Below are 25940 nucleotides of genomic sequence, written 5' to 3'. Positions count from 1 at the left end.
GCCCTGTCCTGCGGAGCCAACGGTGAGGGTAACCGCGGCGTCACCGGTAGGGGCAGCGAAGAGGCCAGCGGCACCCCGGAGAGGGAGGGGCCAAGTTGGTGGCTTTGCTGGAGGTACGCTCGGCCCGAGGACCGCTGTTGACGGCCAGAGGTTTGAGGCAAGAGGGAGGCAAGGCGAGGACGGAGTAGAGGCCAGAAGAGGAAGACCCTAAGGTGGCGAATGGCCGGGGTGTAGGGGAGGATGGAGCCCCGAGATTGCCCGCGGAGGAACACGTCAGCACCGAGGGATACCCCAAGGGAAGACCCCCCACTGAAGACGTCATCAAAGTCGTGGCAGGCGAGTTTTGGGGTCCCCCTTGATACCAATCGGGGTAAACTTCGGGGTGCATCAGCAAAGTCCGGGTGGGCAAGATCTGGGGCCCGGGCGAAAGCAGCGCATGATCTCCTGGTCGAGTGGCGGCGGGTACACAGACACATGGGAAGAATAGCAATCTGGAGAAACTGGAGCATCCCTAATCAGTGCTGGAAAGAAAACATTGGAAAGAAAAGTCCAATATTTATCTTGGAAGAGATGGCTGTAAACCTCACTTCTAGGGACACAGGGACAGGTCAGCATATATCTACTCTGTCCTGCACCTTGCTATTCAAACACCCAGCCAGTTGTAGGCATAACTTCAGTGGTTTAGATAATCTTAGATGACTTGGGCTGCAGGCAGCCAGGTCTAGGAGTCACTCAGGCTTTAAGGGGCCAACCAGGGTTAGGAGGAGCATCTGGAAACCAAGTGCCAGGAAGCTGGAAGCCCGAAGATCTAAAAAGCCAAGTTAGAAAGCTGGAGGATTGAGCAGAGCATGAAATCAGGGCCCAAGCCAGGTTGAGAAGCCAGGAGTTGGGTTGATGGATGGACCAAATTAGGAAGCTGAAGGGTCAGGTAGAACACAGAGTCCAAGGGTGAGCTGGGTTGGGTAGTTGAGAGATCAGGCAGAGAGCCAATAGAAGTGCAAGCTATGAGAAACAGTGAGGTGTCTGGGTAAGGGTTGAGCCTTGTTTCCCAAACACTTACTCTTACAGCTCAGGAGTTTATATGGGAGAGAGTGAAGGGTAAGATGACCCCAGCCACTGACTCTGATGGCAGGGAGCTGGTGGACAACTACGCCCAGATGGAGGTTTGCAGCCATATATGTCCAGCCCAAATAATCAGCTGGGGAGGTGGTAGACTGGGGCAAGCAGCTGATCCAGGCAAGCCCAGATTCTGGGTTCAAGACAATCTCTTACTCAAGGGAATGAGTGAGGAAAAACATGAATCTCCTAGAACTATAACTCTACTAGTTAAACCAGTAATTGTTTTCTGAAATGCTGGGGAATGAGGTACTGGGAAGTTAGGAAAGTAATAGCTTACTTAATAAATTTTAAGTGCGCTGAACAGCACATTTCAAAACTATATACAAGTATTGTTACTATGTAGCTCTTTATAGGATCACCCTAGACTGAGACCACAATTCATCACAGAAAGATATTTTCTGGTGTAGTTCTGAACAAAGCATTATGTGGTTCTTTTGCCTTCCTTTGAGGCATATGGCATTGGATGCTATTGGAATGATCTATATCTGCAAAGTGACCCCTGTGTTTCCACCTTATTTCATACAGACTTCTAAACTGCTGATAGGTAGTAACAACATTTTTGGCCCATTTGCAAATGGGTGACCTGGAGGTAAATTACATTACCAATCTCATGAGCCTTCTAGTTCCCTTAAGAATGGGGACTTCTATGGTTTTATAAATTCTCTTTCAGAATTACGTTTTAACTAACATTTCACCTACTGTTCATCATATCTTTCACCTCTAGCAACTTTGTGTGATTCTGAATGCCCAGAAATATACAATATAGAGCTGAAGGGAGAAGTCCCAAAGTAATCTAATTTACTATACCAATTTCCTGATATGCCAGCTCTGATTATGGAGACCTGGGACACATTAAGACAGCTAAAAAACTAGAAGTATTCTGATTAAATAAGGCTGTAGTTAAACACACTGAGAAATCAATTGCTAACCATTTAAATCCTTGCATTTGAAAATCTTTTGGGATTTTTTCTGTTCTTTGGATCTGTTGCTAACCTGCTTTTAGCTCTATAACATTTATTTGAACTGGGAATGTTAGCAGTAATACATTTTCAAACATCTTATTTTATATGCCCGAGTTCTACTTGAAGAGGGTTTGGCACTAGTTAAATTAATTTGATTTAAAAATCTATTATAGTGATATTGGAACAACTTTGGGAAGATAAGACCCAAGACAGCGGTCTCACTGAAGAAGCATTAGGATCCTCCAAGTCACATCTGACCCCTGTCCAGGAAACACTTGGTTACTAGAAACCATTGTCATTTCCCATTCGTGTTCAACAGGAGATGCACGAATTCACCAATATCTGCAATTTTTGGTATGAATCTCATGTTGTTTTTCAGTGGATATTACTGATCAAATGCCAGGGGACACTATTTTCCTGACCTTTGCCAGAACCTTCACATTAAAAAGAGATATCTTAGTTAGATAATATGAAATTATATTGAATAACATGAAAATTCAAACAGTATCACTTAAAAAAATTCTCAAATTCGAGTAAGGGTAGAGCTGATCCTAAAAGAACAGTTGGGCATCAACAGATGCATTCACTGCACCCCCCGCTTTTGCCTCAGAGTGCTAGCCTGGGGCTGGGGGCTGGCAACACTCCCACCCCTTGAGCAGTGAGCGGGGAAGAAACCTGGGCCAGTGAGAGCATGGTTGGGGTTTACATCCCTCCCTAATTAGGGCATCCTGCTGGGGCTTGGCCTTGCCCCCCCAGCTCAGTCCTATAGGAGGGAAGGGAAGGCTACTCTAGCATCACCCCCATGGCTTCTAGTCTGAGCCCCAGCAGGCATATGCCAGCATTTCTTCAGTCCAGAGGGGATGTCCGTGTAGTTGTAAACCAGTTCAGCCTAGGCAGGTTAGACTACCCTGCAAATACTGAATCAATTCAGGCTCAGACTTTTTGAATGCCTTAGACCCTAGCCTTAGACCACAAATATCTGTTTGAATACCATCAGCCTGCAAGTGTTATTATTGTAGATCCCTGTGTGTTGGAAGCAAATCTCCTTTCATGATTGCTGAAACCCTACTGTAATGGCAGAATTACTGCCATTAGGAAGCTGGCCCATGATCCTGGCTTACAATCAGGCCAGAAATATGGGTCTTCCATACTTGTGATTTTGAAGCTTGGAAAAGGAAGAAGAAATGATCTCTTTGCAACCTAAGGTCCTTCCAGAAAACAAAAGCAAAATTATAGCAATAGTTTAAAAAGTGTCCCCCGAAGATTTCAAAGTTGCAATGTTCAGAATTATAAGGTTGGAAGGGACCTTGAAGGTCAGCTAGCCCAGCACTGTACAGCTATAGCTATGTTATTCCTAAACAACCCCTGAGAAATGCCTATACAACCTTTTCTTGATAACCTCCAGAGAAAGAGATTCCACCCCTTCCTTCGACAATTGGCTCCTCTGTCTTAATGTTCTTACAGAATCATAGCAGGTATTTTAAGTGCCCAGTAGCACAGTTCCTGGCTCAACAGGACTCTAACATGGAGGGACAACAAGTCAGAGTAGGCTTGATCTATAAGGGAGTATTTGAGGGACAGCTCAGCCAATCATGAATGAAGTTACCACTTTAGCTGGAGTTAAAAGAGCAGTCATGGAAATTAGCAAGAGGCAGGCCACAGCTACTACTAGCATGAATTTACCATCAGTAATTACTATACAGTATTTTTCATAACATTAAAGATTTCTGTTAATTTAGAGTCAGCTCACCAGTACTGCTTACACAATACGTGGTATCTAGTGTACTATATTAGAAATACCTCGGCACCATGAGACCTGAATTATAGTGCCGTGAGGCCTTTAAACAACTAGCAGAAGGAAGTTTCCAAATCACAGGCCCTGGTTCTCATGGGGGACTTCAATCACTCTGACACCTGCTGGGAGGGCAATACAGCAGTGCGCAGGCAATCCAGGAAGTTTTTGGAGGGTGGTAGAGAACTTCCTGGTGCTATCAGGATAGACCAACTAGGGGCCATGCTCTTCTAGACCTACTGCTCATAAACAGAGAAGAACTGGTGGCGGACATAGAAGTGGATGGCAACATGGGCAGCAGTGACCCATGAGATGATTGAGTTCAGGGTCCTGACAAAAGGAAGAAAGGAGAGCAGCAGAGAATGGACCCTGGCCTTCAGAAAAGCAGACTTTGACTTCCTCAGGGAACTCATGGGCAGAATCCCCTGGGAGGTCAAGCTGAGAAGGAAAGGAGTCCAGGAGAACTGGTTGTACTTTAAAGGAACCTTACTGGAACAAACCATCCCAATGTGCAGGAAGAATAGCAAATGTAGCAAGCAACTAGCCTAGCTTAGCAGACAACTCTTTAGTGATCTTAACACAAAAAGGAAGCTTACAAGAAGTGGAAGCTTAGACAAACAGCTTGGGAGGAGTGTAAGAATATTGCCCAGGTATGCAGGGATGAAATCAGGAAGGCCAAAGTACAACTGGAGTTGCAGCTAGCAGGGGATGTGAAGGGTAACAAGAAGGGTTTCTATATGTATGTCAGCAAAAAGAGGAGGATCAGGGAAAGTGTGGGACCCTTATTGAATGGGCAACACAACCCTCTGACAGATGATGGGGAAAAGGCTGTAATACTCAATGACACTTTTACCTCGGTCTTCACACGCAAGGTCAGCTCTCAGACTACTGCACCTGGCAGTAAAGTTTGTGAAGAAGGTGAGCAGCCCTCAGTGATGAAAGAACAAGTTATATAGGGACTACTTAGAAAAGCTGGATCTGTACGAGTCCATGGGGCTAGATGCAATGCATCCAAGGGTGCTGAGGGAGTTGGCTGATGTGGTTGCAGAGCTGCTAGCCATTATCTTGGAAAACGTATGGCAAGGGGTGGGGGGTGTCCTGGATGATTGCAAATGGGCAAATATAGTGTCTATCTTTAAGAAAGGGAAGAAGGAGGGTCCAGGGAACTACAGACCAGTCAGCCTCACTTCAGTCCCTGGAAAAATCATAGAGCAGATCCTCAAAGAATCTATTTCTCAGCACTTGGAAGAAAAGGTGATTAGGAACAGTCAGCATGGATTCACCAAGGGCAAGTCATACCTGACCAACCTGACTCCCTTCTGTGATGAGATGACTGGCTCTGTGAATGCAGGGAATGCAGTGGACATAATATACCTTGACTTCAGCAAGGATTTTGAGACCTTCTCCCACAGCATTCTTGCAAGGAAGCTGAGGAAATATGGGTTGAATGAATGGACTGTAAGGTGGATAGAAAATTGGCTGGATTGTCAGGCTCAACTGGTAGTAATCAATGACTTAACTTGTAGTTGGCAGCCAGGATCAAGTGGAGTGCCCCAGGGATCGGTCCTGGGGCCAGTTTTGTTCAATGTCTTCATTAATGATCTGGAAGATGGGATGGATTGCACCCACAGCAAGTTTGCAGATGACACCAAATTGGGGGTGCAGTATATACACTGGAGGGTAGGGGTAGGTTTCAGGATGACCTAGACAGATTGGAGAATTGGGCAAAAAGAAATCTCATGAAGTTCAACAAGGACAAGTACAAAGTCCTGCACATAGGATGTAAGAATCCCATGCACTGCTACAGCCTGAGGATTGACTGGCTAAGCAGCAGCTCTGCAGAAAAGGACCCGAGGGTTACAGTGGACAATAAGATGGATATGAGTCAGCAGTGTGCCCTTGTTTCTAAGAAGGCTAACAGCATACTGGGCTACATTAGTAGAAGCGCTGCCAGCAGATCAACGGAAGTAATTATTCTGCCCTATTCTGCATTGGTGAGGCCAGATCTTGAGTACTGTGTCCAGTTTTGGGCCCCCCACTATAGAAAGGATGTGGACAAGTTGGAAAGAGTCCAACAGAGAGCAATAAAAATTGTTCAGGAGCTGGGGCACATACTTATGAGGGGAGGCTGAGGGAACTGGGTTTATTTAGTCTGCAGAAGAGAAGACTGAGGGGAAATTTGATAGCAGCCTTCAGCTACCTGCAGGGTGGTTCCAAAGAGGATGGACCTGGACTGTTCTCAGTGGTGACAAACGACAGAACAAGGAGCAATGGGCTCAAGCTGCAGCAAGGGGTTTAAGTTGGGTATTTGGAAAAACTTCCTTACTAGGAGGGTGGTGAAGCACCAGAACAGGTTACTTAGAGAGTTGGTGGAGTCTCCATCCTTGGAGGTTTTTAAGGCCCAGGTTGACAAAGCCCTGGCTGGAATGATCTAGCTGGGGATAGTCCTGCTTTGAGCAGGGGGTTGGACTAGATCTGGCTTGTCCAACATAGGGCCTGCGGGCCGCCATGCGGCCCACCAAGCCACTTTCTGAGGCCTGAGGTGCTGCGACAGGAAACACAAGTAAACACTGTTTACTGTCGTTTCCACCCCTTGTCCCTCCCCCAGCCTCTCAGCAGGTGACCGGGGAACATGGACTATGAGGCAGTTGGCTGCCCAGTGACTGACCCTCTCCCTGGGGGGAGCAGGGCCCCTGTCTCAGCTCTCCTGACTGTAGCCATGGAGGCTGGGGTGGGTGCACTCGTACCAGGGGGGTCCCAGGGCCCGGGCCGAGGTGCCCCCCTGTCCCCTCCATGCCCATCACACGGCTCCTTTAAGCCCCGTGCCAGGGGAGGTCTGCACTGCATCAGTGGGGAAGGGGCAGCGTGGTCTGGTGCAGGGATGAGCACGCGAGCGTGAAATATGGCTGCCCGGCTGTCAGCGGGGCCGCGTCCTCGGGTGGGATGCTGAGGAGCCTGCGTGGTGGTGCCACATGCATGCGTGCGCTCGTGAGGAGGAAGCACAAGGTCACACTCGCGCCTTCCTCCTCCTCCTCCTCCTCCATGGGAGCCAGGGGCGAGGAGGGAGGTGGGCTGTGCGGTGTGACCGTGTGTGAAGACCGGGCTCCTCATCCCCAATGGAGCTGGACAGCGTTCTAAGGCACTGGTTCTCCTCCTCCTCCTCGCTGCTGTTGCTGGAGACCATAGCCGGCTGCTCCTCCACGGCTTCCTCTACCTGGTGCTGTACGCCCACATGTCCCAGGGCAAGCCTGCATTATACTTCTTTCATTCATTGAGAAGTGAGTAGAAGCAAAAATGTTTATTTTAGTCAAGTGCTTGGTATTATTTCATTGTTGCTTTTATATTGTTTTTATTTTGGATTTTAAACCACATTTCCAGACCCAATTCATTTTCACTTCCTGCAACTCCATTGGTGTCAAAGGTCACGTGACATCACTTCCTGATGTGATACCACTTCCTGTGAGGTCTTTGAATATGGCTCGCCAGTCCACTGGGTGATAAAAAGTTCATAATGTGGCCCCACATTCAAAAAGGTTGGACACCCCTGGACTAGATGATCTCCTGAGGTCCCTTCCAACCCTATTTTTCTCTGATTCTATGATCTATGATAGATTCTATGATCTATGATAGATGCATTTTGTTTGACTGTGTTTGAATCTTTAACGGTAATTTGATACATTTTTTGTGGTAAGTTTCCTTTTCTTTTAAAGTAATCAAAATCACCCTAATATGTAATAGAAGTGTAATCTAATGATATAGGTATTAGGGCTGTGCAAAGCTTTGGTCCCTGATTCGATTCGGTGGGGATTCGGCCCAATCTGGTGGCCAAATCTCCAAATCTGAATCGAATCAAAGGACCCTTTAATCTCTCCGAATTGAATCGGAACCCTCTGAATTAGTTCGGAGAGATTTGGAAAGATTCAGTGATTCAGACATAGACACAGCTTTAAATGTTTTTTCTGCATACCACTCGGTAGCAGTTGGCTTGTGAGTTCTGTGAGCGCATGGAGCATCCCACAAGAGTGCAGGGGGCCCCCCTTGCACGCTCCCCAGTAGATCCGGAAGTGGACCAGAATTACTTCTGGTCCACTTCTGGGTTTGCCGCTGAGCACATGGAGCCCCCCAACACTCCTGTGGGACGTTCCATCTGCCCCATCATTGCAGTATTCATGAGCCGCACTGGTACCTCGAGGTATGTAGAAAACACATTTAAAGCTATGTCCGAATCACTGATTCTCTGAAACAGCATCAAATCTTCAGATTCGGATTCAACCGAATCAAATCAGGGACAGTGATCTGAACCAATGAATCGAATCACTGTCCCTGATTTGGGTCGAAACAGAATCCGAATTTAATAGGGCCCGCTTTGCACACTCTTAATAGGTACACGCCTCAAGACATGCTTTAAGAACTGCATTCCTCAGAATTAATTTATTTGCTCTATGATCAGTCTGAATCTGACACACGTCTCCCAGTTATAAGCACCTTTTAAATACACCATCGATTAGAGAGGAAGATCTAAAAGCATTCATGAGGTTGTAACTCCCATAAAAAACTAGTTCCTTGGATTCAATGTTTCTAGTATTCTGGAGGCAACTGTATTGCACTATATGAAATAGAGGATAATACAATTAAAAAGGAGCTTAATTTCATTTATCTCTCAGTGGGAGGGTTGGCATTTCAAGATCTTCAGGGAACATAAAGCAGTATAGGATGACTTCCAACACAGCTCCATTGCTTTCCTCAACATTTTGGCTTGGTCAACAACCATGATTCAAGCATTTTTTGGATGTCAAGTATTTAAGAATGTCATTTTTTTAAGTAATAGCTTAGCTCATTTTTTCTTAGACTGAACTTCAATGTTTTTCATTTCATACTGCAGGGAAACAAATGCATTAACTTTCAAGTCTCATTCTTCATGTTCTCTTAAAGATTTTGGGACATTAGTGCAATTTAAGTTACAAGATTGGACCACAAATATCTGCTAGCTTAAACACAGGGCAGGGACTATAACTGAGAGGTCAGTTTCAGAGAGAGATGATGTTAAAAGTGTACCATTCTTCTGTGCCATCATCACCTGGCATGCTTTAATAATGAAACAGCTGCAGAATTTCAACTTACTACAGTACCGGAGTTCTGAAGCAAAGCATTTATTTTCAGAGACCTTTAAACTTCTTAAACAATTCCATATGGGGATGTGAGTGGCAGAAAATTGAATGTAAACTTTCAAAAGGAACTGCTCACCAAACTCTGTGCTTTATGAAAGGGAGCTGGAAAATATCCCTTTCAAAAGGCAATGGAATCATCCAAAGTCCAAGAAGCAAGGTCCAGTTGTGATCTCCAGGGAGCAGAGATAATATCTTCAGAGATAATATCTCCATGTACACACACAGCAATTATAGATCTGTGCTAATTTGGGAAAAATGTTGAAGTTCAGTTTGTTTTCACACCCTTCCATGAAGGCCTCCAAGTATCTTGCATCCAGTGATTATAAAACATGATTCAAATCCTAGCTTCCCTAATCTTAAGGAATGGAAACTCCCTTCCCCTCTGTATGAAGATCTTGTTTATTCTCTACCAACTAGTGAATTCTGTTCAAACCTCTTTGCTTTTTCCAGTATAATATAAATGCCAGACACAGAAAGATCTGTTAGCCTTCCTTACGCATGAGGTGTTTTTGTAAATTCATACGTGAATACTACAGTTTAGTCAGATTCGATTTATATTGTAGTCTGTTTACAACAAGTGATTTTTTGTTGATTTAAAAGATCTCAAGCAAGGTGGCATCAGTGACTGACAGAGGCTGTTATATCAAATAGTGGTTTACTATAACATGGCAGTTAGCACCCTGGTAGATAAGTACCAGGAGAGATCCATTCAGGATTCGGTTATAGAGTGAAGGTTTAGGTTTTCAAACAATGGGCTAACAATGCCAGTGCAAAACTAACTTTTATCATGGAATCTAAAGATCTAGGTAGGAGAAATATAAAATAAGCCAGACAGATGTATATAAGCCCCCTGCTTATCTATAAAATACCCCAGCATCCAAAGGACCTCAAATACACCATTGAAAAATAAGTTCAACATACTACACTTGCCTGATTGTTATTTAAAAAAAAAATCCATATATGCCCAATGAGACTTGACTGAACTCATTTGAAAATCCTCTAGGATCCTACAGTTACCATTCAAAGCATTGGAGCTCCTGACTGTACACTGCAATACTTTGGCCTTATCACTACAGAAAGGTGTTGTCCTCTGTAGTAATTAGATAAGGTTTGCAATATGTGATATTCTACATGCATGTGTTCCTCTCCTTGTTACAATGCTGGTGATGCTATTACTGCATTTAATCACATACTACACATACTCTTTTCACAGAAGTCAGCCCTCCAGATTTAAGGTGCATGGAGTTTTTTTTTTGCCAGAGCAGAGGCATGAAGACACTATGTTACAAAATGGCTGCCAGCTTCTCTCTCAGTAAGCCAGCAGGAAAGTTGGAGTCTAACATTAACTCTTTCATTTCATAGATGTTCTCAGCTTCCTAACAGGGAGAGAAGCATTCATTTTGCAATATAAGCCTCTATGAAAGAGCCAGGTCTAGGCCATGACTCTGGACAAATTTTTCCTACATCCTCTCCCCCAAAAAAACAAGGTGCGTTTCTAATTTGGGGTGTTGTTATGCCAGAAAATATGCTATTTAAAAAGTATTAGGTCTTGTAAGCATTGAAAATTCAATCAAACATTTAACAAGAATTTAAAAATTGATGCTGTTACTCACATTATTGATCATAAGGTGCATGATTGTTTTCGGTATCAGATCTCGGATGCACTTATTGATAATAGACATGTAGGAGTCTACAAGGTTGCGAATAGTCTCCACCTGCCTTTCCAGCTGTGGATCCATGGAGAAATTGTCTGCTTGGCCATTCTGATCATTTTCAGTCTATGCAAAAGCAAAAATAAACATAAATGCTTCTTCCCATGCTATTAGCTCCACTGAAAGTTGAAACAACAGTTAGAACAAAACTTGGTAATATGTCAACATAATTTTTTGATATCAGCATGTTTGGAAATGTACTTGTCATCAACCTGCTTTCCATTAGTTCTTAACATAAGCAAATCAGGATCTGTAACATTAAAGGGGTCCATTTTGAGAGGGTGTTTCATGCTGTAGGTTCCCTTACAATAAAGAACTGAGGAAGTAGCTGAAACCCCATGAAGTTCTATAAAGTCCCTTCTTGCAGTGCTTGCTAGGGGACAGTCCATATTCCAGATTCAGCCTGCCAAACTATCTGCTGACTCATGCACAAAGTAGCACTAGAATTCTGATTTGTAACCTCCACTCCTACAGATAAATTATATCCTTATTATTAAAGACTGACTCAGCTGTCACAAACATTAACTCAACCACAAACACATTAGATGCGACTGTAAGCGTGTGTGTCTGTGCAGTCAATTTGGACTGTTTGAAACCAAGAAAACTACTGTGCAATGTGGACTGTCTGAAAATAAGAAAACTAGCATGCATTGGTTTTATATTAAATTTAACCTGGATAATCCAGGGTGTCATCATCCTTTTTCCTTTTATCCACACCAATACAAAATAGGTCTTGATGAAAATGCAGAAGAGAATTTAAGCTTTTCCGGTTTTGACCCCACCACCTTAAATGCTCAGCACTTAATCAGAAAATGGTATTTTAAGGTGCATGAAGTTAGGCACCCCTACACCTGACACACAGAAAAATCACAAGTGCTTTGGATAATCTTGGTTTTTGTTGTATGTATCATTTACACCTCCACTGCCAAGCATAATTTTTTTAAAACAAATCATAAGGTGACACATGGGCTTTGTGCTAACTTTTTGCATAAGTGTGAATTTTGCCCCAACAGAGTAAACTTAAGGTCAAGCCTTCTTTTTTAATACATTAAAATGAGCATTAAAGAGGAAAAGATATCACCAACAGGGAAAATGCCCACCATGCAGAAAGCCATTTTTTCCTAGAAAACCAAGGCATGCTTTTAGTCTTAACATGTAGGTAAATCATTTAGAATAGCATTTCACAATTACTTTTTATAAACTGCAGCTTAATCCAACAAATGGAGAGCAGCCGTACTTTTCATTTTTCATTACTGAGTTGAGAAAAGTCTATATACCATTTAGAAAACAAAATATGCTGGTTGTCATTGCCTTTAAAAGAACAGGTTGCAGCAAGTTTAAAAGGTTAAACTTTTTTAATTATAGCCAAACTAATGGAAAAACAGCTTATCTAACACTGTTAAAATAATGAACAGTTTCCTACAAACTCAAAGATGGTAAATAGCTCTGAAGAACTGTAAATGATGGAAGTTCTGTTCTGGATTCTGTAACACCAGTAGACACACTAACACACAAACCTGAGCCATTCTGTTAATGTACTGCATATGGTGGAGTCCAGAGTGCAGACTGAATGCGTCTTCCCCTCCCTTACCCTGGGCTTGGAAAGAAACAAGCAGTAATTTCCCCTTCCAAAATACCCAAAATAAATGGAAAATCATACATCTATGGAATTTTTTCTTTTTGCCAAGTAACTGCAGACAGAAAATGTCCCTTTCCCAGCTCCCTCAGATCTAATGTGAATGCTCTATCACCTCCTCCTCACTGCCTATACAATGTACAGTATGTCTACGGGGTTTTTTCTGTTTAAATTACAGGATTTCAACAAAATTCTTTGATGGTTAAGCAGCTAAGTGACAGATGTTTATCATTATCCTCATCAAGGGAACGTAAAATAAAAATAGTAATTTGTCTGATCTTGAAGGTGAATGGTAATAATCTGCAAACATTTAACCTTTTCTATGCGGGTTCATTGGCGATATTTAAAAATGTGGATAACACTTCAAGAGTCAATTTTCTTTTTTAAATGGTTAAACAGATTGAACTTCATAGTTGATGTATTTTTCTTTTCTTTATTTGTAAATTTGAAAGAAATATATATTTTAAAAGTCTTTCAGTAATAATAGTCTTCACCATTTATTGTCTTTTTACTGGGGGCTCTTGCTTACATTGTGAGGTTTTGGGGCAGGGAATGTCTTTCTGTTCACATTTGAACAATACATACTCCTGTGGTGTCCTGATCCACAATGAGGGCTCCTAGACAACACTGCAATTATAATAATCATCATCATCAAAAAGGGCAGTAAGAACCACCTATAGGAATTATCAGGCTGGCTCCAATGTTTTTATGCTTGAATTGTCTTTCAAGGAATAAAGGTACTACATAAAATCAGATTTAAAAAAAAACAAACCAGAAAAGATCTACTATAATCCCACTCCATTTACATTTCAGTATTTTAAAATTACACAATTTAAACACTATGAAACATGAAACACTAATGTTAGTACAACACACCTTTAGCAAGGCATACTAAACTACCTGAATGCATTCCAATTTACAACCTTCCAATACAAACAGGTTGATGAATCAACCAAAGACAGAATAACTTTAAAAATCACTTTTTGTTTATAACCATGTGACCATTTATTAAACATGTTTAAAGGTAATGACTAAACTGTTCAAGCCACTGGTTTATTTATGAATACTGTATTTTCCTGCATACAACAAATGTAAGTGTGTGTGTGTTGGGGGGGATGGGGATGGAGGGGAGGGTTCAGTATGAAGAAAAAAGGGCCTTTTCTTCAAAATAAGAATAAATATTAGTAAGTAACTGAGTCACAGCTTTGGCAGCAGGGTTCTCTCCAGGTAGGTGGGGGCAGAGAGGAAGAAAGTGCCATTTTCTCTCAACAGAGGCAAAAACTGATATTACTATACTTCTTTGCTTGCAGTGTGCGCCCCAGTTTCCAGCAGCTGAATTTTTGGGGGGAAAGGTGCATGTCATGTCTTAGAAAATATGGTAATTCTTACCTTTGTTCTCAGTGAATTCGGTTGAAAGAGCAAATCAGTCAGTTGTTGGGCTAATGAAACAGTGAACAATATGGTACCAATAGCTTTATTTAAAAATAAAGACAGAAGAACTATATTAGTAGCTGGTTCTGTTTTGCAGAATCTTACTTGAAAAATTCTTTCTTACTGGCCTGGATACAAGTGCTGACACATGGACTGAAAATGGCTGGAAAGGGGATAAACACTGAAGATAATCCAGCTTTGCAATTTTCCACTGGCATGGTCACCTGTGCATGTAAATTGTTCATGCAGCTGGGCAATTTGTACCTCTCATATGACTACTGGCTGCTACCCTCTCCAAACACCTTTTGGTGCCTCTTTGGATCAGTGGCAGCGCTTCATGTTTCTTCCACAAATTAATCCTACCACAGAGAGGAAAGAAGGAGAAGGAACGTGTAGACAGATTGTGTCAACAAAGCCACTGGAAAAGGAAATCTAAGAAGCTAGGAAGCAACCCTCCCTAGCTCCCCTCTAGTTATGGGAAGAAGCCCATGAGCTTCCCTTCCGTGCCTCTAATCATCCTATCCAGTGGCAACAGTTCATTCCTTCTCCTTTTACCAGAAAAAGAACATATTTCTTTCCCCCTTATTCCCCCAACCAGAAGCACATGTTCCTTTGTCTTCCCCTAGCAAGGGCAAACAAATAGAATTAATATCCTGGGCTGCATATTGATTTTTATTACTACTCAGAGTATTTGAAGTCTGTTATTTTTTAACAAAATTTTACTAGTTACCAATATGCAAATATGAGTAATTTTTTGCTGGACCTATTTGCTGTGGTTATTTATGTTAAGTTTGCTATCAGTTATGATCTTCATTAATGGTTTGTAAAAGCAGTATATTAATTACTTAAACTGACTCAATTATCATGGGAGGTTTTGCACACAGGAGGAACAACAAGGAAACAATAAGAAAGAACACAGAGGGCACCTATACACATGCCCAATACCTGCTCCGACATGTGCTAATTAGCAAACATTGGAGCTAATCAGCATGCTAATTAGCAAGTGGCAGAGCAGACTCTATTAATTGAGTCTCCTGGAGCATGCTAATTAGCACAGCCTAGAAGCTTCAGTGTCCTGTGTATTATTCAGGATCCCTGTGCTTCAAAATGGCAGCAGGGGCACTTTAGCTAAAGCTCGTTGAACGAGATGCTGTGGGTGCCTTAACTAGACTAGCTCTGAGAGACACTCTAATTAAAGTGCCCACCCCAGAGCACATGTAAAGACACCCTCTATGTTCTTTCTTATTGTTTCTTTGTCCTTCCTCCTGTGTGCAAAACCTCAAACCAAGATTCATTCAGAGAATAAGTGAATTAGATTCATCCTGGAAAAATGAAATTGATACAGTTAGTGAAAAATAATCCAAAACCACAGAAACACAATAGAAGAGGAAAACCTCAGAGCCTTACCAGTGAAAGCAGAAAGCTCAAAAGGTAATGTGGCATCCAGTACTGTGTGTCATGGAATAGAGATGCAAGATTCCTACTCCACATTCCCATCAATTGTAAAACAGGAGAAATAACACCTGTGCACTTTGCAACAGCATGGCAAATCTTAAATGATTACTGTTTAGAAAAATGCTTTAAATTTCTTGAATGAAAAGTGCTAATGAAATGCAATTTATGAATCAGTGTTACCATTCAGTTTCTGTGATGTAGTCACATAGAGCCATGGATTCAGGCATCTTCTGTATCAGAAGGAAGTAAGGTGTTCGGAGAAAGACAGCTAATAGGATTGAACGGTGATGAAAGTGATGCATAAGGGACCATTAAAATTACAGGTGAAATCCTGGCCGCACTAGATCCAAGAGGAGTGTCACTGCTGACTTCAAGGGGAACAGGATTGCACCCTACATGTGCATGTCTATGTAACTAAGGAGAGGAGACATAAGTCTTCAGGAAAGCTGCAAGCTCTCTGGAGTAAAAGGTGTTATTCTATGTGGTACAAGAGAATGTAGCTGAGAGTAATAGGTTACAGTTCAGAAAAGAAACAGTTCATGAGAATATTAGGACAATCTTCCCAACAGCAAGATTTATAAGGGTGTCAGAGTTTCCCAAAGAAAGTGAAGGGAGTCCCATCACTTTGGATAATTAAAATGAAACTGGATGAAGTACTGAAAAAATACACCAAAAGAACAGCCTTGCACTGGCCACACAGGATGAATGAACAGTATCACTAAATTTCCATGATTTTATTACATATCGGGCAGCTGCCAATGACTTTAAAAAGAAAGAAAGAAAGTCTTGTATAATGTTTCAGATTTTCAGTTCCAAAAAGGATGATTTGTCAGTTATTTCATTAGAAGATTCTGAACAGTAACATGTTTTCTATTGTCAAACTAAATAGTTTATTAAAAAAAGATGAGAATGAAGCAAAATAGAAGCGTTCAGACTGCTGGGGAAATGGCTGAATCCAAATGAGAGCAAAGATATACATGAAATATTATTTTTTTTAAAAACAATGGCAGTGGTAAATAACGTAGGTATGGCTGCTAAATTTGCCAGAAAACACTCATTTAAGATTGAATTTCATTTCTTTGTTTGCAGATTAAAAACTCCACAAGTCCAAAAACAAACCATTCTATCAAGCAATCATCTGCATCTGTAGAGTACATCTGATGAACGCAAAATATGTTTTATCTATTTTGTGTATTGAAGAAAAGTTCCACTTGAGCACAAGTTTGCAACATACTACATTCGCCCTCTATCCCCAGCCTCACTCAAGCATCTTTACAACTGCTTCTTGGGATTTTTTTTTCCATTCCATTTTTATGCTGTATGTATAATTTGGCTAATATATTCTTGAATGTGCAAAACAGACTGTTGTGCCAAGTGCACAGATGTAGCCACGTGATGGATTCTCACAGCAAGACTTTGTTATTGAAAGAAACCACAAGTCAATGACAATACATTATTTTCCTGAATTGGCAATAAAGCAAACAGCAGCAGGAGAATACCTTCTCCCACACTGGGCTAGCCAGGAAACTGCACCCTTTCCTCTCAGATGAGGACCTAGCCATTTTGAGCCATGCTTTCATCGTCTTCAGGTTAGACTACCACAGCTCTCTTCACTAATCCACCCACTTAAAGCCCATTTGTCACTATTATGCTCTCAACAGCAGTCTGGCATTCCCCCTAAAAACCAGAAGCTGTCATTTTGGTTGCTCCTTCACAGGCTGTGTATCATTGCCTGCTGCATAAGGGTCAACCATGTGATTCTAAACAAGGATGACATGGCACCCTGGGGTGCCATGAAATCCTTTTAAGGGTGCCACAGGGTCCAAACACCTAGACATGATTCACTAGATAAATCCCAAGGTTTCAAGCAGAGATCCACATCATTAAAAACATTCTGACCGGTTGCAGTCTAACCTCTTTGCAACAGAAGAATTGCTCTATTGTTCTCTAGTCAAAAAAAGAGTGACTCCTAAGAGTTGGCATTTTCTGAGGGGTGCCTTGAGTCTAAAAAGATTGAGAACCACTGGTCTATGCCAATGTAATTTAAATGTAGTTTAACTATTTTGATTGCTTAAGGTTGATTTTGCATTTGGATTCTTCTCTCAGGTTACAGACATTGTATAGTGAGGAGTGCAAATCTTATGCTGCATAGAAAATCCACAAAAAGTTTTTTGAGCGGCATCAGAAACCCCAAGCATTACAGATTTTCGTGCTTGCCCCATCCCACAAGTAATAAAACTGGTTTAGCAATCCACGAGATTTTTAACCAATTATTTTCAAATTCTTTTAATCTGTTTTCTGCTTTTTAAGCCTTTTGTGGTGATTTTGGTGTATAATTTTTTTTTTTTTGTAGACACATGACATCTAGCAATGTCTATGTAAAAAAAACCCAAACACTGGAATTTTCCTTTAATCATGACTCCAAGAACTTGTGCTTAGAGAACCCCCACAAAATATATGAAACTTTTAAGCAGTCCTGTTTGTGACTACAAAGCAGTCTGTGCTCTCTTAAAGATTCAAACTTCATAATAACATTTTTTAGTGTACAGAAATCCAGTAGAAAATGAAATAAATCTGTCAAAGGGTAACATGTTCCTGTGAAGAGCATTCTCTCTCATCATTGTACAGAGTTTTCACTTTTTTTTACTACGTCGACAACATACCTCACCACAAAGGATTTTTACCTACTCTCCCTAAAATACAAGTTTTGATACAGGGACAATAACCGCTTCATGCCTTGCGGAATATATTGTTGGACCAGCTAAAGCTAAGAGAGACTGGCGTAAGGAAGACAACACAGCTGTTTATAAAACAAGCACTACTTCAAAATTTACAAAACTGAAAAAAAACACTTTCCTTGTCCTAATAAAACAGGAAGTACCCCTAGTTAATGGGCACAGAATGGGAAAATAATTTAGGGTACTGGAATGTATTTGTGTAGCATTTGCTATTATCATAGGTTAACAAAGAACAAGCTCAGTGAAGTCTTGGGAAATTTTAAAGTGGTGTGACATTAAGGATTAAAGTCAAGACAACAAGGAGTAAAGTGAGCTAATTAGGCTACAAGACAGAGACAGAATCTTATTACACAATGGCTGGCTAGTGTACTGAACCAACTGCCAAAGACAACAACAGAAGCAAGTAGTAGAAATTATTTATAGAGACAGTCAAGCTATTTTTTGGGAAAGAGGGGAATTAAAAAGTACAACAATGAAGCCTGATACATTAAGAGTTAAATGCATGGTGAGTTGTGTATTTCCGCCAAGAATGAAAAAGAGCAAGTTGTGTGGTTTATATGCTATAAAAATCAAAGAAAGTGAAAGTGGGAAATCCTATCACCTCTAATGCAGGTTGTAGGGGTAGAAGTCATGGCAGTCATGTGCATTAACACACAGGCATTAATCTTTACTCCATTTTGCTTAATTTCCATAGATTTTGACAGAGTTATCCCCAAAAGTTTGCCCTTTAAAAATGCTCAATTTAGTCCTGGTAAAAGATGTCAATCAAAGCACCTTCACATATGACAGGTAGTGACTAGAAAAAGTTACTTTACTATGACAAAAGTGCCTCAACCCAAACCTTGAAGAACCATTCTGGACATGAAGGGGGAGTTCAGTCTACAGAGTCTCTCTGTCAGTATGGCCAACAATGGTGGTGATATTAGGTTTATTGTGAAGTCTCCTGGGAGACTAGGTGCCTAGCTTTAAACACCTTAAAAGAAAAAGATTTGTAGAAACAAAGGGCTTAGTGCTTTCAAGAAATCAGGTCCTATTAAGGATCTCAAGATAAGCACCCAGAATTCAGATTTCCCAAATCACTAGTCAAGTTTTTTAAAGTCTTGGCCCGAGCTCCTCTTGTATGGTCCCTCTTACAGCCATCAGATGAGATAGTAATAACTTGCATTCACTATCAGTTTGATTTAGGATTTGAACAGTACGACAATGTCTCACAATCAACCCCAGACCATTCAGTCCCTTGATTCTATTTTGGATTAATTTACATGTGAATCAGGACTAAGGGAAACAGAAGAGGATGCCTCAAGGAGTTTCCTCCTTGGCTTCAGAGACTGCTTTCTTATGGGATGAAAGTTGCACAATAGTTGAAGGCAGGATAGATTTGTACCTTCTAGACTAACCACAGTAGATCTATATCTATATCTATTGCTATATAACACAAGCTTTTGAGGGTTGAAGCTCACTTGCCTTCTACTTGACTTCAGACCATGGCTAACTATGTCTCTCTACACAATAATTGAACAAACATAAGATGGGCAACATGCACAGTCCCTTCTTATTCTGCAAAGTATGTACCTCAGGAGAGTTTGACATGGCTTCCAGTGAGGTTTTGCACAGTTTCCAATACAGGGCTTCTATAATTACATAGCAGAGTCCTTTAATTTAGCTGATTTAATGTAATACACCACCTAGAACTTTACACTTTTTAAGAATTAATGATATCTGAGAAAACACCCTGGAACTGTCCTCTGTCAAGCGTGTAAACAACAGTGATGCTTCCTCTACAAGCAGGGCAGGATCCTAATTGCCAGAATAATGGAAGAGGACTTAAATTTGGTTTAACCTTCTCATCATGAGGCATGGTAGGTCTCTGTTTTCATTATCAGGCTCAGCCCTAGTACACCACAAGAGCAGTACCAACAAATCATCTTTATAGTTAATCATACAGATAGAAAAAATGGCATGTTTCAAAATCCCTCATTTAATCGTTCTAATAATTATATAGGTTAAATAATCAATAAATGAGTTCCTAACTCTAACTTTGCTCAAATTCTAATATAAAGACAGTATTAACTTTCTCAGCTCTAAACAATGAAATTACTGATTTCTCTTAGTTAGATTTTTTCCACTGATCTGTGCAACACCTGATTGAGCATCAGTGATTCCTCACTTGCAATTTTTGTTTTTAACTGGCACTGTTCTTTTACTCACACATGTTCATGCTGGAATAGCAAGAATCAGCAAGATTTAAAACCTTCCATTCTAAAGTTTGAAGCCCCTAAAGGGAAATTGCAGTTGTGATGCCAAGGAACACAGTCGTACATTATTTTACTTTTTCCTCAGTCAAGCTGACAGCAAATGGAGGGGGTAGGAGGAAGGAAAAGGGGAAGGAGAGGAAGATGGCATTTTAATAGCACCCACCACTGATTCCACACAGTAGGAACACTGTACTCCAGAACAGCACTATTTCCTTTCCTTTTTTGCCTTGCACTTGGTCAGCGTTTACTAAAGCAAGGTTCTACGTGAGGGGTTACCAAACTTTTTTTCTGGTAGACTGTATCTTATTAGAGAGATTTGTCTTTCCCTTTCCCAGTCACAACTGGATAGACCCATTTCATCTCCAGCCAACCAGTCACAACAGGATCAACCAAATTCCTTCACCTTTTTCTTTGACATATGGCTCCCAACTACCCTTGGATGGATGAATAACTCTGTTTCTGTCCCAGTCATTAATGGAAGGACTGACATTTTTCTTCAAATCTATCATAACAAGATGGAGTCCCTTTCTTCCCACCTCTGGCCCCTGGAATTGCTACAATCCTTAATGTACAAATGGAAAATTGAGGTACAGATAGACTAAGCAATCTGCTCATGGTTGTCAAAAGAAGGCTGTTACAAAGCAAGGAATCGAACCCAGGTGTTCCAGATCTCATCCTAGCAGAGACATAACCAGACAGCTCTACACTCTGGGGCGGCAGCAACAGGATGTAGGGCAGCTGCCACCACCAGGTTAGCAGCAGTATTTCCTATTTTTATGCCCTCCCCCTAAATTGGTGCTTGCAACTGGTGCTGTGGTTACTCCCTCCCCAGGTTGTTACTCTGATCCTTCAGGGAAGAAGATGACTGAAGTTAGAAAGAAACATCTGTGGGAAAGTTATTCACTAACTGTCCATTTGAGAGAGATTATCCTCAAAGCAGCTGGTGCTGGTCAGAAACCGGGCACTGGGACTAAAATGATCAGTTCTAATTTACATGGCAGTTCCTATGGCATACAAAGACAGAGGTCTATTGTATTTGGTTTATCTGTAGATTTTTCTGAATCAGAAGAAAATGAAGAAAAAAAATTTTTTTTTCCAAAGAAAGATGAAAGCAAGTTGTACTTAAGGCATAGAAGGGATCTTGTAAATGTGCAAGCATGATAGTATATAAGAACATAACAGGCATTTTATGTTATAATGGTTCATGTTGCCATAAACCAAAAATGAAGTTACTTCTAAATGTTATTTTGATCCGATTTCCATTCAACTGGGAAAGATTCAATGATATCCAAATTTGCTGTTGCATCCTGAGGTCCAACAGAAGCACATGAAAGTATTGCAAGAGACTAACCTAGTTCACCTTTGCACACAAATTCAACTGTTTTTCTTGCTGGTACAATCAGGACTGGTCCCCTGGCCTAAGCAATAGAAGCCCAATATAACACTTTATCAGGATGTATTTGCAAATTAGTTTTTTCAAACAAACTGGGATATTTCCAATTTAAAATTTTCCTAATTCATTCTGTCCATTACCACTCAGTGGCAAAGAAGCAATAAAGTGCAGATTCATTTAACTTTATAGTCATTCCGCAGCTCTCAGAGCACTGTACAAACAAGGAATTCAGTTCAAATAGCACACTGACTGCATAGACAAGCTCTCTTTACACACGGAGCAATATCTTACACACAGCTTTGGGGATTAGAATTATTTCAGCAAGAGAAGGAAACGCTAGGGTTATCACCTACTCTGTTCAGGCCCACCGGGGCAAGTCTTAGAGATGAACAGAAAAGACATGGCTTTAACATATTTAAACAATTGAATATCTAGCAGTACATCATAGTACAGCACTAACCTTTCCAGTCTTAAAGATATAAAAGTTTTGCTCTCTTCCTCCCAACGGTTCTATTTATTTTTTTTCTTTAATAAAATTATTGTGAAACAGCTAAATCCAAGGGCAGACATGGAATGTGAACCCATGGCCTCCTGGCCTAGAGGTGAGAGTATTACTAACTGAGCCAAACTGACACATGCATAATATGCATTTAAGGTTTTCTGAAAGTCTGTCATGATTCAGAAACACTAAGTCTTTGTGGTATAAAATTCGGTGGGGTGGGGGGAAGGGAGGGAGGAAAGAACTGGGGCTCCCTTTTATAGCTAATTTTAGCTGATGAATTGTTTATAATCTCCTAAAAAATTAATAAAGCCTTGCTATTCCTTAAACTAAGAGAGAACAACCCTTTTCAAAACCAATTCTTAATTATAGAGTTCCCTTGTTAAATAGGATGGACGCAGGCTCCAAAGTTGTGTCAGATTATATGAAGTGATAAAATGAGGATGGGCGAGCTATTTTTAAACACACTCAAAGGCTTAGAGGTCAAAATCCCAGAATTTATGGCCCTGCTTATTACAACCTATATTTTGAAATATCTTTGCTTTTGAGACACCTTTTGGCTTCAGAGAAAGCATTCCCCAACAGTGTGCCTGCTGACAAGGGGGCCCCCTGAAAAGCAGTCTCCAAGCACAGATTACACTGTTTTACACTCCTCCTGCATAGAGTCAGAAAGGGATTATGTGTTTCCATGGCAGTGTATTTCCTTCCTTCTCAGGATATTTCACAGGTCTGGGGAATCTGCAACTTCACATGGGCCAAGAATGAGTGGCTATGTGAAAATGGGTAGATGCACGTAATTCTATGTGAAAATGGGAAGATGCACGTCATTTTCCAGGCTGGGCACGTCACTTTCCAGGCCGGGGAAGGTATTCATTGCCAGCCTGCTAGTATATACCATATTCTGGCTTAATTCAATCTACATACATGGTAAGTGGCATTATTTAACTACTTAACTCTTCTCCCTCTGCACATAAATACTGATAACCAGCTTCCATTTATGATCAACATATGTAATGTTTGCTAAAGGAAAAAAAGAGTTGGTATGTAAGGAAACACAATAAACAGGACAGGACCTAAATGCCTCACAACACTAATTGAAAATGTAATTCCATGCCTCCCATATTATTCCCTGCTCCCTTCCTCACAACCATCTTCTCAGTTATTGGCAAGGGGGACCTCACAGAATCATGCACATCGCAGAAGAATCTGCATCCGTTTCAACGGTGACTGAATACAAATGTACTCCAAATGGATTCTGATATGTTTGGGCTCCCACCACATAAATGCGGATAGTAGAAGACAAGCTCTTTTGGACGAGAAAGGACTGAGTGGAAACTGCAGCAGAGGATATAGGCACCTGCTTGATGGTGAATGACCAAATTTGTTCCATTGTTCATTTGTGCTTATAAAGCATCATATAACTGTACAATTCTCTGATATTATGAAAGTCAGCCAAGTGAGAGAGGACTTCTACATTTTGTTCTTGAAGCGGTAATGCCATAGATCTCTCCTGTCGCTGGAGAAGTCAAATACCATTCCTGTCTGAGAACAAACTTCCACCAAGTATCAGAGTTGCAACCCTTTGTAGTTGAGGCTTGATCCAACTCCAGTTGAAGTCAACAGAAATCTTTATAACAGTGGGCATTTGATCAGACATTTTAAAGGCTTATTTTCACAACTTTATGGACCACTAAGTCAGACTTAAAAGTTTTTTTTCTGTGATGACCAATATGAGTCTGAATTTCAGAAGTACCGAATACCTCAAACTGCTCAGCAGCAAAAATCTGGCTTCATTTGCCATCCTTACACCCTATAGCACTACATTCAGTCTTGCTCTTAAAGGCTGCAAACAGAATATTTATGACAGCACAAAACCTCAGTAAAGAGATGTCCATACCTCACCTAATGAATGCCAAAAATGCCCAAAGTTGTAGCCATGACAATTCGTAGTAATAGTTTGTGCTACTTTTTCGCATTGAACATCTGTTTGCTTATGGTGCAAGAATACAGGCAGGCAGGGGTTACTTCTGCTTTCCAGAAGGCAGGCACTCCTGGGGCTTCAGGGGCCCAGTCATGTGGGAAAATGACCACAGATGCCTGGCCTTGACATGGGATGCTTGTCTTCAGGCTTCCCTGATCCATACCTGCAGACATGTACCTCAGAAATACCCCTGCAGGTGCAGATCAGGAAAACCCAGTTCCCTGCTCTGTACCTGCAGGGGAATATCCAGGTGCATGTTAGCAGGCATGGAGAAGCCTGACTGTTCAAGGAGACCTCTGAGGTGTGTGCCTGTAATTGGGGGAACGCCCATGGGCTCCCCTGCTTGCAGACACAGGGCAGAATTGTGAAATGAACATGCTGAAATGCCACATCCCAGGCCAGGGGATGATTTACAAGCGTGGAGGGAAAAAAATCCCATGGGGGTTCTTCCCATGCATCCCAGGAAGCCCCTTGCAGAAAACTGCCACAACACATATATTACGCTGCCATGGCCCGACTCAAGGCATGGTACCTGGGGCCAATTTCCCATAGAATTGTGCCCCTCAAGCTTTAGGGTTGGCAAGGGCCTGATCCTATGGGACAACAGCCCTGGGCAATGTCTATAGATGCCAATGAAGCAGATCAGCTCTGCTGGGGCAGCATCCTGGCACAACTGATCCCGCTCCAAAGACAACATCTGCTTATGCCTGTAACAGGAAGACGTTGTTCCTGTTATGGGAACATCTGGGCAAAGCACCCATTTTGTTGAAAACTCTGTTTGACCCGTGGAACTGGGTGACATATTGACTGTTCGCCCACCCAGGACACTAAATACCAGTTGTGGACTTTGGTGAAGTATCCATTACTTGCTGACAGCGGCGAGGTGTTCAATCAGATTGAGATAACAAAAGGGCTGGGGGCCATCCCGGCTGGAAGCGGTGCGATCAGAGCTTCCCCGGAAGGGGAAGAGGAGCCAAGGCATTAGATGCCAGAGATAACAAGCAGCTCTGTGAGGAGGCGCAGGCAATGAGAGAGAGAGATTCACCAAGAATTTCCTGTTGAAGTGGCAAGTGTTGGGGCATCCGGCCTGTTGGAAGACGGACTGCAGATTCAGCCGGACAACTGCAGCCCCATCCGGATCTGTGGCAAGTACTTTGTTACTGTGAGTTGACAAGCGGGGTGGGCTTGCAAATGCCCACCAGTGAGTATTCATTGCGGGACTGAGAAGTGAACCAGGAACTTGTAGGGATAGCCAGCTGAAGGATTGACAGCTGATGGCTAGCTGAATTACACTTCTTGTGAGTGGACATTACTGATGCTCATTATTAAAACTAAGTGAGCACTCCTCTCGTGTGGTGTTTCCCTTTAATTACTCCCATCAAAGTCGTGACAGATGAGATTGACACGGAGATGAGGGAAGATGAAGTTATAACATCTTATTTTGTGCCCTGGAAGAACATGCTCACAATGCCCAAAGCAGCTAATGACAAAATTCCTATTAATTTCAATAGTCCATGAATGGGTTCATTCTTTTCCACTCCCTCAATTTCCTACCTGAGGCTAATTTCTTTCTTCCAAAAATAAACAGACATCAGTAGGTACAAAAAGCTTTGTCTAACATAGCAGCAAAGGTACGGAACTTACTCCTAAGTGACAATAGCACAATAAAAGTATGTGTTTATAAGCAAATTGAATGAATTTCAGCCCTTTCAGAATTATGATTATTACTAAGCTTAGTTTCTGTACAGCCCTGTAGAAAGTCTGGCATCCAAGACACTTTGTATATAGGCCTGCCCTAT

General features: G+C 41.6%; 1 protein-coding gene across 3 annotated transcripts in view; it reads right to left on the bottom strand.

Annotated features, from left to right (window-relative positions):
* Window positions 1-25940, bottom strand: part of LOC102384061 (dynamin-3-like) — a 104908-nt gene that overhangs the window by 33030 nt on the left and 45938 nt on the right. For all 3 annotated transcript variants that reach the window (XM_006033248.3, XM_006033249.3, XM_025214999.1), the window contains exon 3: window positions 10655-10819. In XM_006033248.3, coding sequence (XP_006033310.1) covers window positions 10655-10819 — 165 coding nt within the window. The remainder of the gene's footprint in view (window positions 1-10654; window positions 10820-25940) is intronic.

The sequence above is a fragment of the Alligator sinensis genome, unplaced genomic scaffold (assembly GCF_000455745.1).
Source record: "Alligator sinensis unplaced genomic scaffold, ASM45574v1 scaffold899_1, whole genome shotgun sequence".
Classification (NCBI taxonomy): Eukaryota; Metazoa; Chordata; order Crocodylia; family Alligatoridae; genus Alligator; species Alligator sinensis.
The sequence above is the reverse complement of the archived record's forward strand: the minus strand, read 5'-3'. Positions and strand labels throughout refer to the sequence as shown.